We start from the raw sequence: 12871 nt of genomic DNA, 5'->3' as shown, positions 1-12871 counted from the left end.
AGCCTCTAGGCTCTATTGGAACAGTGAAGTGGGTTAGGAGGGCTCTTCAAAGTACACAGCCCCCAAGTGCCCCTTCTCTAACGCCCCCCACAGCGTGGACACACACAGTACAAAGCCCAACATTGACCTCTGCCATCAAGTGGGCTGACAAGCCCCAGTCAGCACAGACACAGATCGGCCTCTTGTGCGCTGTCCACACAGGCCACCCACACAGAAGGTGACACACTCGGCAGCCCCCGCCATCCTCAGGGCTGCCTAAGGCCAGCTCAGGAGCAAGGACGCGCCCAAGGACGCATTCTCACACAGCCCACCTGTGGGCAGGGAGCCCTCACCTGCAGTTCGCACCAGGCCACCTCCACCCAGGTCTCGGTGTCCAGACCCTTGTAGACTGTCTTGAAGGAGCCCCGGCCCAGCTCGATGTCAAACTTAAGAAAGCGGCCGTCCAAAGAGGTGGCCACGGCCTTGAGATCGTCCTCGTCGTCCTCCTCCTCCTCCGGTTCATCCTTCCGTGCGCGCCCGGGCTCGGGCTTCGCCTCGGTGGCTCCAGCGTCCTCCTGCCTCGCTGCCGCCGCCTCCTCCTCCCGCGGGCCGTCGTCGGGGACCTGCGCGGTTGCCGCAGCAGCAGGGTCCGGGCTGGGCTCACGGGCGCCCGCAGGCTCCGGGCCGGGGTCCGAGGGGGTTCCCGGGGCACCCGGAGGCGCTGCAGGCGCGGCGGGCGCGGGGGCGGCAGGGCGGCCACGGGCGCGCTCTGCGATGAGGCGGCGCGTCTTGCAGAGCAGAAGCACCCGGCGCTGCAGGGGCTGCGGGGGCTGTGCGCTCTGTGCCTCGGTGGCCTCCAGGCCCGGCGGCTCCTCCTGGTCCGACTCTACCACGCTGCGCCGCAGGAAGCGCTGGGGCCCGGGCCGCGCCGCCCTAGCCCGCGGCTCCGCCATGCCCGCGGGCCCCGCGCCGCGCCCGGCCTCCATCAGCGCGCCGGGGGCGTCTCGGCGGCCGCCATCGCGGTCCATCTCTGCGGGCCAAGGACACACAGGCCCGCGTGAGCGCCGGTCCCGCCGCACCTGCCCGAGCCACGGGATGAGACAGCGCCGCCCCGGGGCCCGCGCCCTGCCCAGCCCCGACCTCGGAGGGGGCCTGCCGGGCTGTCCCTGGGGGCTTCGGAGAAAGGGGCTGCAGACTGCACTGGGAGGTCCGGATTGGAAGGGGGGACGTGCCCTGCTCAGCCCCGGGCTGCGGAGAAGGCCTGTCCTGGGCTGTCACTGGGACCCTGAGAGGGAGGACCTGCTGGATGTCCCTGAGGGCCCGGAGGGGCTGCAAAGGGACCAGGAGGCCGGAGAAAAGGGGCCCAGCCCCCAGGCCCGGGAGGAGGGCCTGCTGGGTTGTCCAGGGGGACGCTGCAAAGGGGACAGGGAGGCCCGGGGCGGGGGGAGGCACCGGTCAGGCGGCTGCTCCACAAAGGACGCGGGCCCGGGGCGCGGGAGGGGCGCGCGGGGAAGGGGCTGCGGCGGCGCGGCGCGCACACAAAGGCGGCGGGCGGGAGGGCTCGGCACTCACAGGGCGAGCGGGCGCCGTCCATGCCCGCGGCCGGGTGGCCAGAGAGGGCGAGGCGGGCGAGGCCGCGCTCCAGGGCCAGGGTCCGCGCTTGGGGCCTGGTCTGCGCTGGGGCGGGGTCCGCGCTAAGGCGGGGGTCGTAGCGCTGCTCCGCTCCTGCGCGCTGCTCCCTTCGGGCCGGGCCACTGCGGGACCGCGCTCCCGCGTGCTCCTGCCGGCTCAGCGCGCCTCCGCTCCCGCACCGGCTCCGACCCGGCGCGCGGGGAGGGCGGGGCGTCCGCTCGTCCCGCCCCCGGCTGGCGCGCGGGGCGGGGCCTGGCACGCCCACCTGGCTTCGGGCGCGCGCGGACACCTGCGGAACCTCTCCTGTTGCCTCCCGGGCGGCTGCCGCATCCAGGCCAACTCCTGACCTGTGAAGCTCTTTAGAACACTCCGCAGGGCTGTTGGCCATGCAGGGCCCCCATTTTTCCCTGGGAGGCGATAGCAGGCTCCCTGCCTCACAGTACCATAGCCAGAGCAACAGACCTGGGAACCTGTGTCCCGACAAAATGGGTATTTAGGAAGAGGATCAGGGTACCCTACCCTCAGGAGCCCAAGCCCGGGCTAAACACAATCAGGGATGAGAGTGTCCTTCCCGCCCTTGCTGTATTTACACGGTCTACGAGGGTGTCCCTGTCACCCAGGGAGACGGATAGCAGTGATCCTGGAGCAACAGAGGCCCCAAAGGCAGAAGCTACCTACTCTAAATTCCAGAGCTCCCAATACCGAGTCTGCGCTAGAATACCGTGTCTGGGGGCGTGGAGAGACTTTCAGAAATCCGTCGACCCAAAGTTCTCTTCATCTCTCACCTCTGCAGAATGCTGCCTCTTCTGGGCATGATCTCTCCCTCCAGCTTACTCCTCTCAGCTCCCACAGGCAAGCCCCACTTGTGGGCATCTCTGAATCTCACTGCAGCGGGTAGACTATGGCTAGACTGTACTTATTTCTAAGTACTGCTCCAGGCACCATGTTGAACTAGCACCTCACCCTCACCCAATCCTCCAAGACCTGTATCTCACAGTCACTGCACCTGCTTCCAGGTGAGGAAACCAGGGCGCAAGGGAGATGTCAGAGTATTCTCATCTCAGTATCCACCCCCATGGTGTGGCACCAGGTCAGATCTGCACAACCATTTAGAGATGGATGACCATGGCCTATTGGCCCTGGAGCCTTTGGCACAAAGCAACTCATGTGGCATAAAAGCCAGCAGAGTAGATACCAAGCATTCACAATTAGAGGGAAGCATGTTCCAATCCAACTGTCACCCAGCACAGCAGGACTTCCTGGGCCCTGCTGGGCGCTAGCAGCAGGTGCTGGTGCCAACTGGAAACAACTTTATGAAGGCCAACGTTCAATGTCTTCCCAGCTCTGAGTTCCGAGATGCCACACCGTAGCCTAAAGTCGCAATACTGGAAGTATTTACACTATGGAAATTGGCAAACATCTCCCATCAGGACTTTCCCTCCAGAGATCTGGTGGTTCGGTGTGCTTGGCACTGGGCTAGGCTTTGGCATATGCCTGTTAATTTATGTTATCTAATCCCACACCTACCTTGCAGGACAGGCAAGAGCACAGAGCCCACACAAGCAGGAAGCAGATCAGCAGATGCCAGCTCTACAGGTCTGAGCAGCCCTGAGACAGTGATCTGAGCCGCACCTCCCAGGCCAGGGAGGGGTGGGAGCTTCCAGCAGAGGTAGAGAGCTGATGAGAAGCATTCTGTCTTTCTGTGCAGGCTACAGGCCCCTCGCGTTCTGAAGGACGTGGGCAAGTCCAGCCCTTTCTGAGCCTCAGTATCCACTCTGCAGAACAGACCTTATCATCCTGGCTTGGCCACATTAAAGGTCTGCCAGTTCCTCCTGGACTTGGTCAGTCCAGAAAGGGCATCCTGAGTCCCAGCCTGCCCATGACCAGTTTGTTCAGGCTTATCCAAGGGAAAACCAACATAGGATGGAGCTAAGCAAGTTCTAGAGCTGATGCCCACCAGCCTGGCTTCCTGCTGCTCTGACAGGTCGCATTGGCAGCCTGTGGCATCATGCCTGCCTGGTGATGGAGGAAATGGCCAGAAGTTCTCATCAGCTCCAGCATCTACTGCCCTCACACATGTGTTGATGTTTGTGGAGAAGTGTGGTCACACCAGCAAAGCAGGGAGAACAACCCAGGATGCAGAGGGAAGGGAGATCCTGCTCCTGATCTAGGGCTGTGTGTGCTCTGACCCCCTGAGGATGATTTCACAGTTGGCTCACAGGCCTCTCATGATGGAGAACTCATTCCCTGTGCCAGCTCATGACCACTACAGTCCCCAGCTCAGGAGCTATGGGACAAGGAATCTCAAGCTAGCCTCAGGAGCAGTTCCTGGGATTCTAGCAGGTAGAGTCTCAGGGTTCCTTGATCAGAAATTGGAAGCCATACTTTTTTATTTTTTATTTTTATTTATTTATTTATTTATTTATTTATTTATTTATTGGTAATGGGGATTCAACCCAGGGCTGTTTTACCACCAAGATACATTCCCAATCCTTTTTAATTTTGTTTGGGAGGCTGAGACAGGAGGATGGAGAGTTCAAAGCCAACCTCAGCAACTTATCAAGGCACTTACCAACTCAGCCAGACCCTGTCTCTAAATAAAATATTTAAAAGGAGGCTAGTGGGGGCTGGGGTTGTGGCTCAGTGGCAGAGCACTTGCCTTGCATGTGTGAGGCACTGGATTTGATTCCCAGCACCACATATAAATAAATGAATAAAATAAAGTTCCATAAACAACTAAAAAAATATTTTAAAAAATAAATTTAAAAAAATAAATAAAAGGAGGCTAGGGATGTGGCTCAGTGGTTAAGCACCCAGGGATTCAATCCTCAGTACCAAAAAAAAAAAAAGAATTGAGACAGGGTTTTGCTGAGTCACTTAGGGCCTCACTAAGTTGCTGAGGCTGGCCTTGAACTTGCAATCTCCCTGCCTTGGCCTTCCAAACTGCTGGAATTGCAGACATGCATCACTGTGCCCAGTTGTAAGCCAGGACTTTGATGAGACACACTGTGTGCCCTAGCCAGTTCAACTGGACATCTCTGAGCCTCCACGTTCCTTGTAGTGAGATAGGGAGAATAAGCATTGCCTGCTGTTTTGCTGGTTGTCCTGAGGCTCGATGACCTAAGACTGTAGAAGGGCAAAGCCCATGTCCCAGGGTCATGTTATAGCATCTGTCTTTGATGCTGAGGACAGCCATCCTGAAGGCTGACAGGCCAGGTAGGCGTGATTACCTCCTTTTCACAGATGTGTACATTGAGACCTAGCCCAGAGACTTCTCAACTTTTAAGTAACTCTTCAAGGTCACAGAATGAAGACAGCAATTCTGCCCCATGGCCCCCAGTGCCCCAATCCCGAGCCCTTGCGTGAGACAAGTTTCCCCAAGACCCACCTGAGCTAGCAGAGCACCTGCAAACACACCTGCCTCTGCAGATAAAGTTCCAGGACCATGTGGTCTGTTTACTCACCTGTGAGGTGAGCACAGTGGCCGTGCCCAACAGTCTTGGTATACAATAAGTGCTCAACAAGTGTCTGTGGTAGGGAAGGACAGGGCCAGCTCCATTGCCTCTGCTCACATTAGGGTACATGGGAGCTACTGGTTAGAAGGAGGGTCTGACCTTGCCTCTCAGGAGCCTGGTCCCCAGGCACTGCCCAGGTAGGTCTTCCTCTGAGGGACTCATCAGCCCTCTAGTGCTCAGGGCCAGCACAGTAAGGACCCCTCTGAGTTTCCCCTTAGGGAGGACACCCCAGTGGGACAGCAGATGGGTGGGGATAGTACTGGGAGAACAGAGCCCCAGGAGGTGGGGGAGTGTCCTGGGGGACCCAGGAAGGCTTTTCTGAGACCTAGAGAAGGTTGGAGCCAGACCACAAGGGGTGGTCAAGAGCAGAGGACAGGTGCATGGCTGGTGGGTCATAGGAGGCAGACAGCAGTGGGTGTCGGAGTCACACCGAGTCAGAGCATCTTCTAGCCCTAGGTCTTGCTCCCCAGTGAGATGGGAGCTCCTGGTCAGGAAGGGCCTCGGGTGGACAGGAAGGGCCTCGGGTGGACAGGAAGGGCAGGGAAGAATGAGGCAACACTTCCAGGTGACCTAGCTCTGGGGGATGAATGGGTAAGGAGCCCCCTTTCCTTCCACAACAGGGTTCCCTTAGAAGCGTTCTGAAGTACAATACATGAATCAGAAAGTGGCCCCAGTCTCCTAAGTAAAACTGGTTACTATGTAGAACCTTCTTTGTGATTCTAGAGGGAAGTCAATTTCAGAGTGATCCTCAATTCTGGTAACACAGAAGATAGAGTTTATCTGGTAACACAGAAGATAGAGTTTAAAGTAGAACTGTCCAGCTGGGGTGTAGGTCAGTGGTGGAACACTTGCCTAGCATATATGAGGTCCTGGGATGAACCCTCAGCACCCCAGAAAGAAGGAAGGGGGGAAAAAAGAAAGAAAGAAAAAGAGGAAGGAAGGAAGGAAAATTGTCAGTACTGAGGAGAAAGAAAAAAAAAGAACACAGTTTTGGAAGAAGACATAGCCCAACAGGCCTGCCTCTGTTTCCCCACCTGGAGGGGAGGCCTCACCAAGTCCAAGGTCAGACCTGTGACCTTGTCTCACTCTCTGCATCCCAGTATGTCTCACGTGTGCCTGCAGTTCGGCAACCTGAGGCTTGAGAAGCCCCCTCCACCTGAAGATTCTAAATCTGTGAGCCTGGGTGGGCCAGGCCTCAAGAGTTTGGAAGGTCCCAAGCAATCCTAGTGTGATGCCTGATACCCATGTGGCTCCAGTAGGTGCTCAACAGAAGCTGCCTACCTGCCAGGTGAGTGCTTGCACAGAACAAGCAACAGAACAGACAGACCCTGGATAGAGCTCTGGGGTTGTCTGGTCAGGTTGTTTCTTGGTGTTTGTTTAGGAGCATGCCATGAGCTCTCGGGTTGCTCATTTCTCTTGTGGGGAGGGAGTTCCTGGAACCCCATACATCGTGGGGGCTGAATGCTGATCCCAGCTCCCAGGTGGCCCCACAGAAGACCTCAGATTTAGTTACTGTGGGTCTGGCCAATCAAGCCAGTCCATGTAGCTGGGAAGACAGATGATAGGGGCCCGGGAGGGGCCACCAAGCACCCGTTATTCAGAGGAACCCTGCCCTGCTGGCCCTGGAGATGCAGGCCCAGAGCTGGCAAAGTGCAGGGAGGAAGGGGCTCAGTACCCCCTGGGAGAAAGTAAGATGTGTGGACAGCTCAAGTGTCAGGGGCCACACTTGGCCTGTCTGTCGGCGCAGGACTGGGTGGCGACAGTCCCTCAAAGACAGAGCATTGAGAAAAAAAATGTGTTCCAAGGGCCACGATTCCCAAAGACTGGCTTAGCACAGTTGCTGAGCTGACCCCACTGTTCATGACGGACACTCTGCAGCATCTCAGGCTTATCCTATTCCCAGGGATCATACAAATCTCCAGGCGTAGGAGGCAAGAATCAGGGCTGAGGCTGTGTTTGTAAGGATCGAGGCTGACTGGAAACATCGGGAGTTGTATTGGTTGGGATGAGAACCAGCCAGAGTGACGTTTGCTTTCTGCATATCTCCAAAAGCCACGTGTGGTGTGTGACAGGAGGACTGTAGCCAGCCCCAGTGACCGGATTTTGTTTCTGCCAGGTATAGCCTTCCTGAGAGGTGACCCAGCTATTTCTCTTCACTTGTGCTTAGAGAAAAGGGGGAGACCGTGGCGCCCCCCCCCCAGGGAAAGAGGGAGCTGGGGAGCAGGTTGGTTGTGAGAGAGGATGTGAACATGTGTCCTTGTCACAACCAGGGCCAGCCTGTGGGCGGAGCTAGACATGGAGTCTGGGGGACAGGAGGGAGGGAGGCACATTGCAGAACTCTGTCTTTATTTCCTTTCTTCTCTTTTTATAATTAAAAAGATGACACATCATTTCCTTTGCCCCCAAGTTTTAAAACGTGTTGATTTTTTAATAACAGCTTTATTGAGATATAATTCACATATCATAAAATTCACCCTTTCTAAAGTGTGCAATTCAGTGGTTTTAAGTACATTCACGATGCTGTAGCACCATCACCTCTAATTCCCGAAAATGTCATCATCCCCCCCAAAACCCCATTCCTGGTAGCAGTCCCTGCCCCTACCCCAGGCCTTGGCAACCGCTAACCTCCTTTCAGTTTCTAGGGGCTTCTGTATTCTGGACACTTCAAACAAATGGAATCACACAGTATCTGACCTTTTGTGTCTTTTTTCACTGAGCACAATATTTTCAAGGTTTCTGCATGTTGTGTGAGATTCCTTTTTATAGGAAATAATATTTCATTGGCTATACATTTTGACATATATATATTTGGCAGTACATCCGAGCCTTTTTCATGTTTTGAGACATGGTCTTGCTAGACAAGGCTGGCCTCAAAATTTCAATGTTCCTGCCTTAGCCTCCCAGGTAACTGGGATTAAAGACAGGTGACATATTGATTTTTTTCTTTCTTTCTTTTTTTTTTTTTTTTTTTGGTGGTACCGGGGATTGAACCCAGGGGTGTTTAACCACTGAAACAAATCCCCAGCCCTTTTTTAAATATTTTATTTAGAGACAGGATCTCACTAAGTTGCTTAGGGCCTCACTAAGTTGCTGAGGCTGGCTTTGAGCTTGTGACCCTCCTGCCTCAGTCTCCCAAGCTCCTAAGATTATAAGGATGTGCCACCATGCCCAGCAGACATATTAATTTTTAAAAAATTTTTTAGTTGGGGCTGGGGATGTGGCTCAAGCAGTAGTAGCATGCTCGCCTGGCATGCGTGCAGCCTGGGTCCGATCCTCAGCACCACATACAAACAAAAATGTTGTGTCCACCGAAAACTAAAAAATAAATATTAAAATTCTCTCTCTCTCTAAAAAAATAAATATAAAATAAAATACAAACCCATCTTTCAAATTTAAAAAAAAAAATTTAGTTATAGTTGGACACAATACCTTTATTTTACTTATTTATTTTTATGTGGTGCTGAGGATGGAACCCAAGGCCTCATCCGTGCTAAGCGAGCACTGTACCGCTGAGCCCCAGCCCCAGCCCCTCGTATTGACTTTTTAAGAACACAGTGGGATTCAAATCTTTTTCTGCTAAGCACAGGGTTATTATTTAATTTTACCTGATTAGGCATATGCTAAATAGAGAAGATCATGTATCCTATTTTGTTTTGGTCTAGAGTACTAGGCATTAGCTCTTCAAATGTCCTATGATGAGCAGGTATTTGAGATTCCCTCCCAGGAGCCCTGCTGGGGGCCAGGAGGAACCAGGCATGGAGAACACCAATGCCCCAGCTTCCACTGACCAGTCTCCCAAACCGCACTCACTGGGCAGCTTCTTGCCCCCAGGAATCAAAACCACAGATCTTGAGAGTCTAGGAATGGGTCCTAAGTCTGGGGAGTGGTGTAACCCCATTAAAGCTTGCTGCTAATAATAATATTGATAATAATGATGATGATAATAATAATAATTATTATTATTATTGATACCAGGATTACACCCAGGGGTGCTTAACCGCTGAGCCACATCCCCAGTCCTTTTTATTTTTTATTTTCAGTCAGGGTCTTGCTAAGTTGCTTAGGGCCTCACTAAGTTGCTGAGACTGGCTTTGAACTCACGATCCTCCTGCTTCAGCCCTGGAATTACAGGTGTGTGCCACTGCACTCGGCGATAATAATAATCACAACCAACACTTGGCACTTGGTCTGTGACTGGACAAAGCTAATGCTTTGCGGAAATACCTTCATGTCACCCTGAGGTGGTGCTGGTATCGGTCAGGTGGGAACCCATGACCTGCAGAGGGCATCCATAGTGCCCGATTGCCACACCCAGCGGGTTGAGCCCCTGGAAGGGAGCCCAGGAGGACTGGCCACGTCTCCACCCTGAAGCTGCCATCTGGTGTCCTCAGGCCATTGGGGTGAGCCTTCAGGTCCTGTGAGGTTTCTCCCTTGGGGTTCTGTCCTCTTGGGCCCCAGGTGAGTCATGGCCTGCCCTCAATTCCCAAGCCCAAGCCCATGAGTTCACTGCCCTCCAGGTCAGCTGCCACCGCTGAGCCCTGATTTGGGTGTAAGTTTCCTCCCGGCCCCAACAGCTCCTGCGGCCAGGGCTCGTCCTGTCCTGCCCTTAAATGGAGGCAGCCGTGCAGCCTAGCACAGGCTTTCTGCAAAACAGTCTGTGACTGGAGCAAGAGTCTGCACGCTGCTCCGACTGTGTAAGTCAGTGAGTCCTTTTGGAGAACTTGCATGAATGAGGTGACCAGCGATGTGGATCGTGACACAGAAAGATGTTCGCTGAAAGATTATTTAGAATAAGCATCTTCAATCACCTAAAATCTCTGCAACGGGAAAATGATTAAGCAAACCATGTTATTCCCACATAATCAAATAGGATCAAGCCACGCAAGTGCTGTTTGTAGGTTTATAACAGCACAAGGAAGGAATAAGAGATAATGGGGGGGCTGGGGATGTGGCTCAAGCGGTAGCGCGCTCGCCTGGCATGCGTGCGGCCTGGGTTCGATCCTCAGCACCACATACAAACAAAGATGTTGTGTCCGCCGATAACTAAAAAATAAATATACAAAAAAAAAAGAGATAATGGGGAGTGACAGCGCACGGGCGAGAAACCGGAAGGAAACGCACCAATTCAACACCTGGGAATGTTTCCGATCTGGTGCGTTTTTCTGTGCTTTGTAGAAGAGGCAGCTCTACTTAATATCCAGGCTGTATCTCTTACATAATTTATACGTGCCAACTTATCAAGCCCTTTAAAAAGGGGTTGCTGATAGGCCCCCAACAAGGCTAGGAGAGGAGCCAAGGGCTCAGCGGTGAGCAGCATGTGGAGAGTCATGGATCCCAGTTGAGTCCTGGCACCATCTGCCTTTGTTAATTTGTTTCTTTTTATAGATGTTGATGGACCTTTATTTTATTCATTTATTTATATGTGGTGCTGAGACTCGAACCCAGCCCCTTTGTTAACTTCTCCAAATCCCCTGGAAGTTCCCAGCAGCCCAGGAAGCATGCAAAGCAAGTTGGCTTTTACAGCTGCGGAGATGACATCGTGTGGGGGTGGGGGCGGGGGGGGGCAGGTTTATTGAGTTGCTTTCAGTGAACTCTGGAAAAACTCCCACCTTGGCTGGGACACCCCAGTTTCCTTGCCCTTGCCTTGCCTGCAGGGCCTACCCAGAAAGAGAGAACAGCCACCAATTTGGAAGAACCACTCAATTTGCCAAGGGCAAGTTCTCATCTCCCTGTTTCATAAGGAGACACCAAGGTGCATGGGGGATCAGTGACATACTAGCAGGGGCTGTGGACAGGGTAGAAAGGAACCAGGCAGTGGCTGGGTTCAGTACCTGCAGCAGGGTCCTCTGAGCAGAGCCTACACCCGCTGCCCAGGACATCTCTGACCGCAGCCTTGGCTTGTTCCCCTGACTGGGGTAGGCTGACTCACACCTGGGCAAGCAGGGGTCTCTGTGCCCAGAGTTTCCAATTTGCACCCAGCAGGACCCCAGGCCACCTGGCAATTGCAGCAACAGAGTCCCCGTGAGAACCCCCAGGGGCTGCGTCATCTGCCATGTGAATGCAGATGAGGGTTTTTTCCACTTTGCAATAAACACGGCCTCCCTGACTTCTGTTTTTTCCCAGGAGTGTCAGTCTGAATTGCCTGTGCCTGTCTGGGGAAGAGCAGGCGATGCCTGCTCTGAGTTACTCCATGATGTATAGAATGGCAGCAGTTAGCATGTGCCTAACCCTGGCTTACTCCTCTTGGCGAAGCAGTCGTTTGTCATGAGTCACTCCGTTTTGAGTCCAGGTACCAAGGCAGATTTCATTTGTACACCTTGTTTGTACAAATGAAAAATCACCATCTGCCTGGCCCAACTCTAAGGCACAAAATTGACAGATAACTTACACATGCCAACTTATCAAACAAAATCAAGGAGCTCCTAAACCATGTGGGCACCCCAAGTCATATCAGAAGCACCAGACACGGGAGCTTATCAATTTCATCTGAGCCATAACCCCTTCACTGAAAGAAGAATTCCCAAGACTGGACACAGTGGGTCCCTGACCCCTGTCACCTGGTCACCTGTTAGGAGCCTTGCCCAGGAAAAATTGCCACAGTGATGAACCTCTGATCCTGTCCCTCTGGGCTTTAGCACAGTGCGGTTTCTCCTGCCCATGACAATACCACCAGCCCATTCCAAGCTGATCCTCTGAAAAAAGCTGCCATTTGTACCTTCTGCCTTGGAGACTCTGCAAAACTACTTAAAATCCTTATCTGAGCCTGGCATGGGGCTCACGCCTGTGATCCGAGCAGCTTGGGAGGCTGAGGCGGGAGGACCGCTAGTTCAAAGCCAGCCTCAGCAACTTAGCAAGGCCCTAAGCAACTTAGCTAAGACACTGTCTCAAAATGAAAAATTAAAAAAAAGGTTGAGGATGTGGCTCAGTGGTTGAGTTCCCTGTGTTAAATCCGCAGTACCAATAAATAAATAAATAAATAATGAAATCCTTATCTGACCACCTGCAGTGACTCTTTGACTCTGACTTCACATCTCTGTGCTGTTCTTGGCACAGCGTCCTGTAACCTCAAAGCCACCTTAATCCTTTCTTTGTCTTCCATGCCCTATATCTCTCTATATCATTGTCAGGAAGTACATGTGACTTGAGGGTCATAGATATCAGAAGTTAAGATTAGAAAAGAATAAGAGATCTTGTGATTATCCGGCTTTTGACTCTCAGGTGATCCATGAGTACTGTTCTTCAATAAATTCTGACACTGTGGAAAGACACCAAACATGCTTGGTCTACGTTAATGACATAGCTTGCTTGTGACACTGCCTCTGGAAGTTACCTGGCTCATTTAAACACAAGATGTGCCCGCGTGGACCTTAGGGCAGCATCAGATACCCGTGGGGCCCACTGTGCAACTGATCAGGTGCTCATACCAGAAAATACCCATATCACATGCCAGATGGCATGGTAGGCATCTTTACCTGGAGCAGCCAGGAGGCTGACCAGAGGAGGCCCAGATTAAGAGATGGAAGAGGAAGGGGCGGGGCAGGGGGGAGTGTGAATTTCTAGATCCAAAGTAGGGAGGCCTTTTAAAAATGGCACATAATACAGAAGCTAGCTCTACACAGTCTAGACAGTTGATTCTGGTTATTCACAGGGATGAGTTCAGAACTATTGTTCCCGGGGGAGGAAACAGGGCACTGCAATCAGCTCATGTACAGATCAGCCAATTTCCTCTTGCCCTCTCTGCATTG

At 53.2% G+C, this 12871-nt stretch overlaps 1 protein-coding gene across 1 annotated transcript in view; it reads right to left on the bottom strand.

Moving 5' to 3' along the window:
- The window catches only part of Wnk2 (WNK lysine deficient protein kinase 2), a 119688-nt gene extending 118681 nt beyond the window's left edge, over positions 1 to 1007 (bottom strand). The window contains 1 exon segment of the mRNA XM_027950983.2: positions 333 to 1007. Within this exon segment, the coding sequence (XP_027806784.2) occupies positions 333 to 1007 (675 nt within the window).
- Positions 1008 to 12871: the final 11864 nt, after the last annotated feature.

Source organism: Marmota flaviventris, chromosome 16, assembly GCF_047511675.1.
Source record: "Marmota flaviventris isolate mMarFla1 chromosome 16, mMarFla1.hap1, whole genome shotgun sequence".
Lineage (NCBI taxonomy): Eukaryota > Metazoa > Chordata > Mammalia > Rodentia > Sciuridae > Marmota > Marmota flaviventris.
Note: the sequence above shows the minus strand (reverse complement) of the source record. Positions and strands in the feature narration are given on the sequence as shown.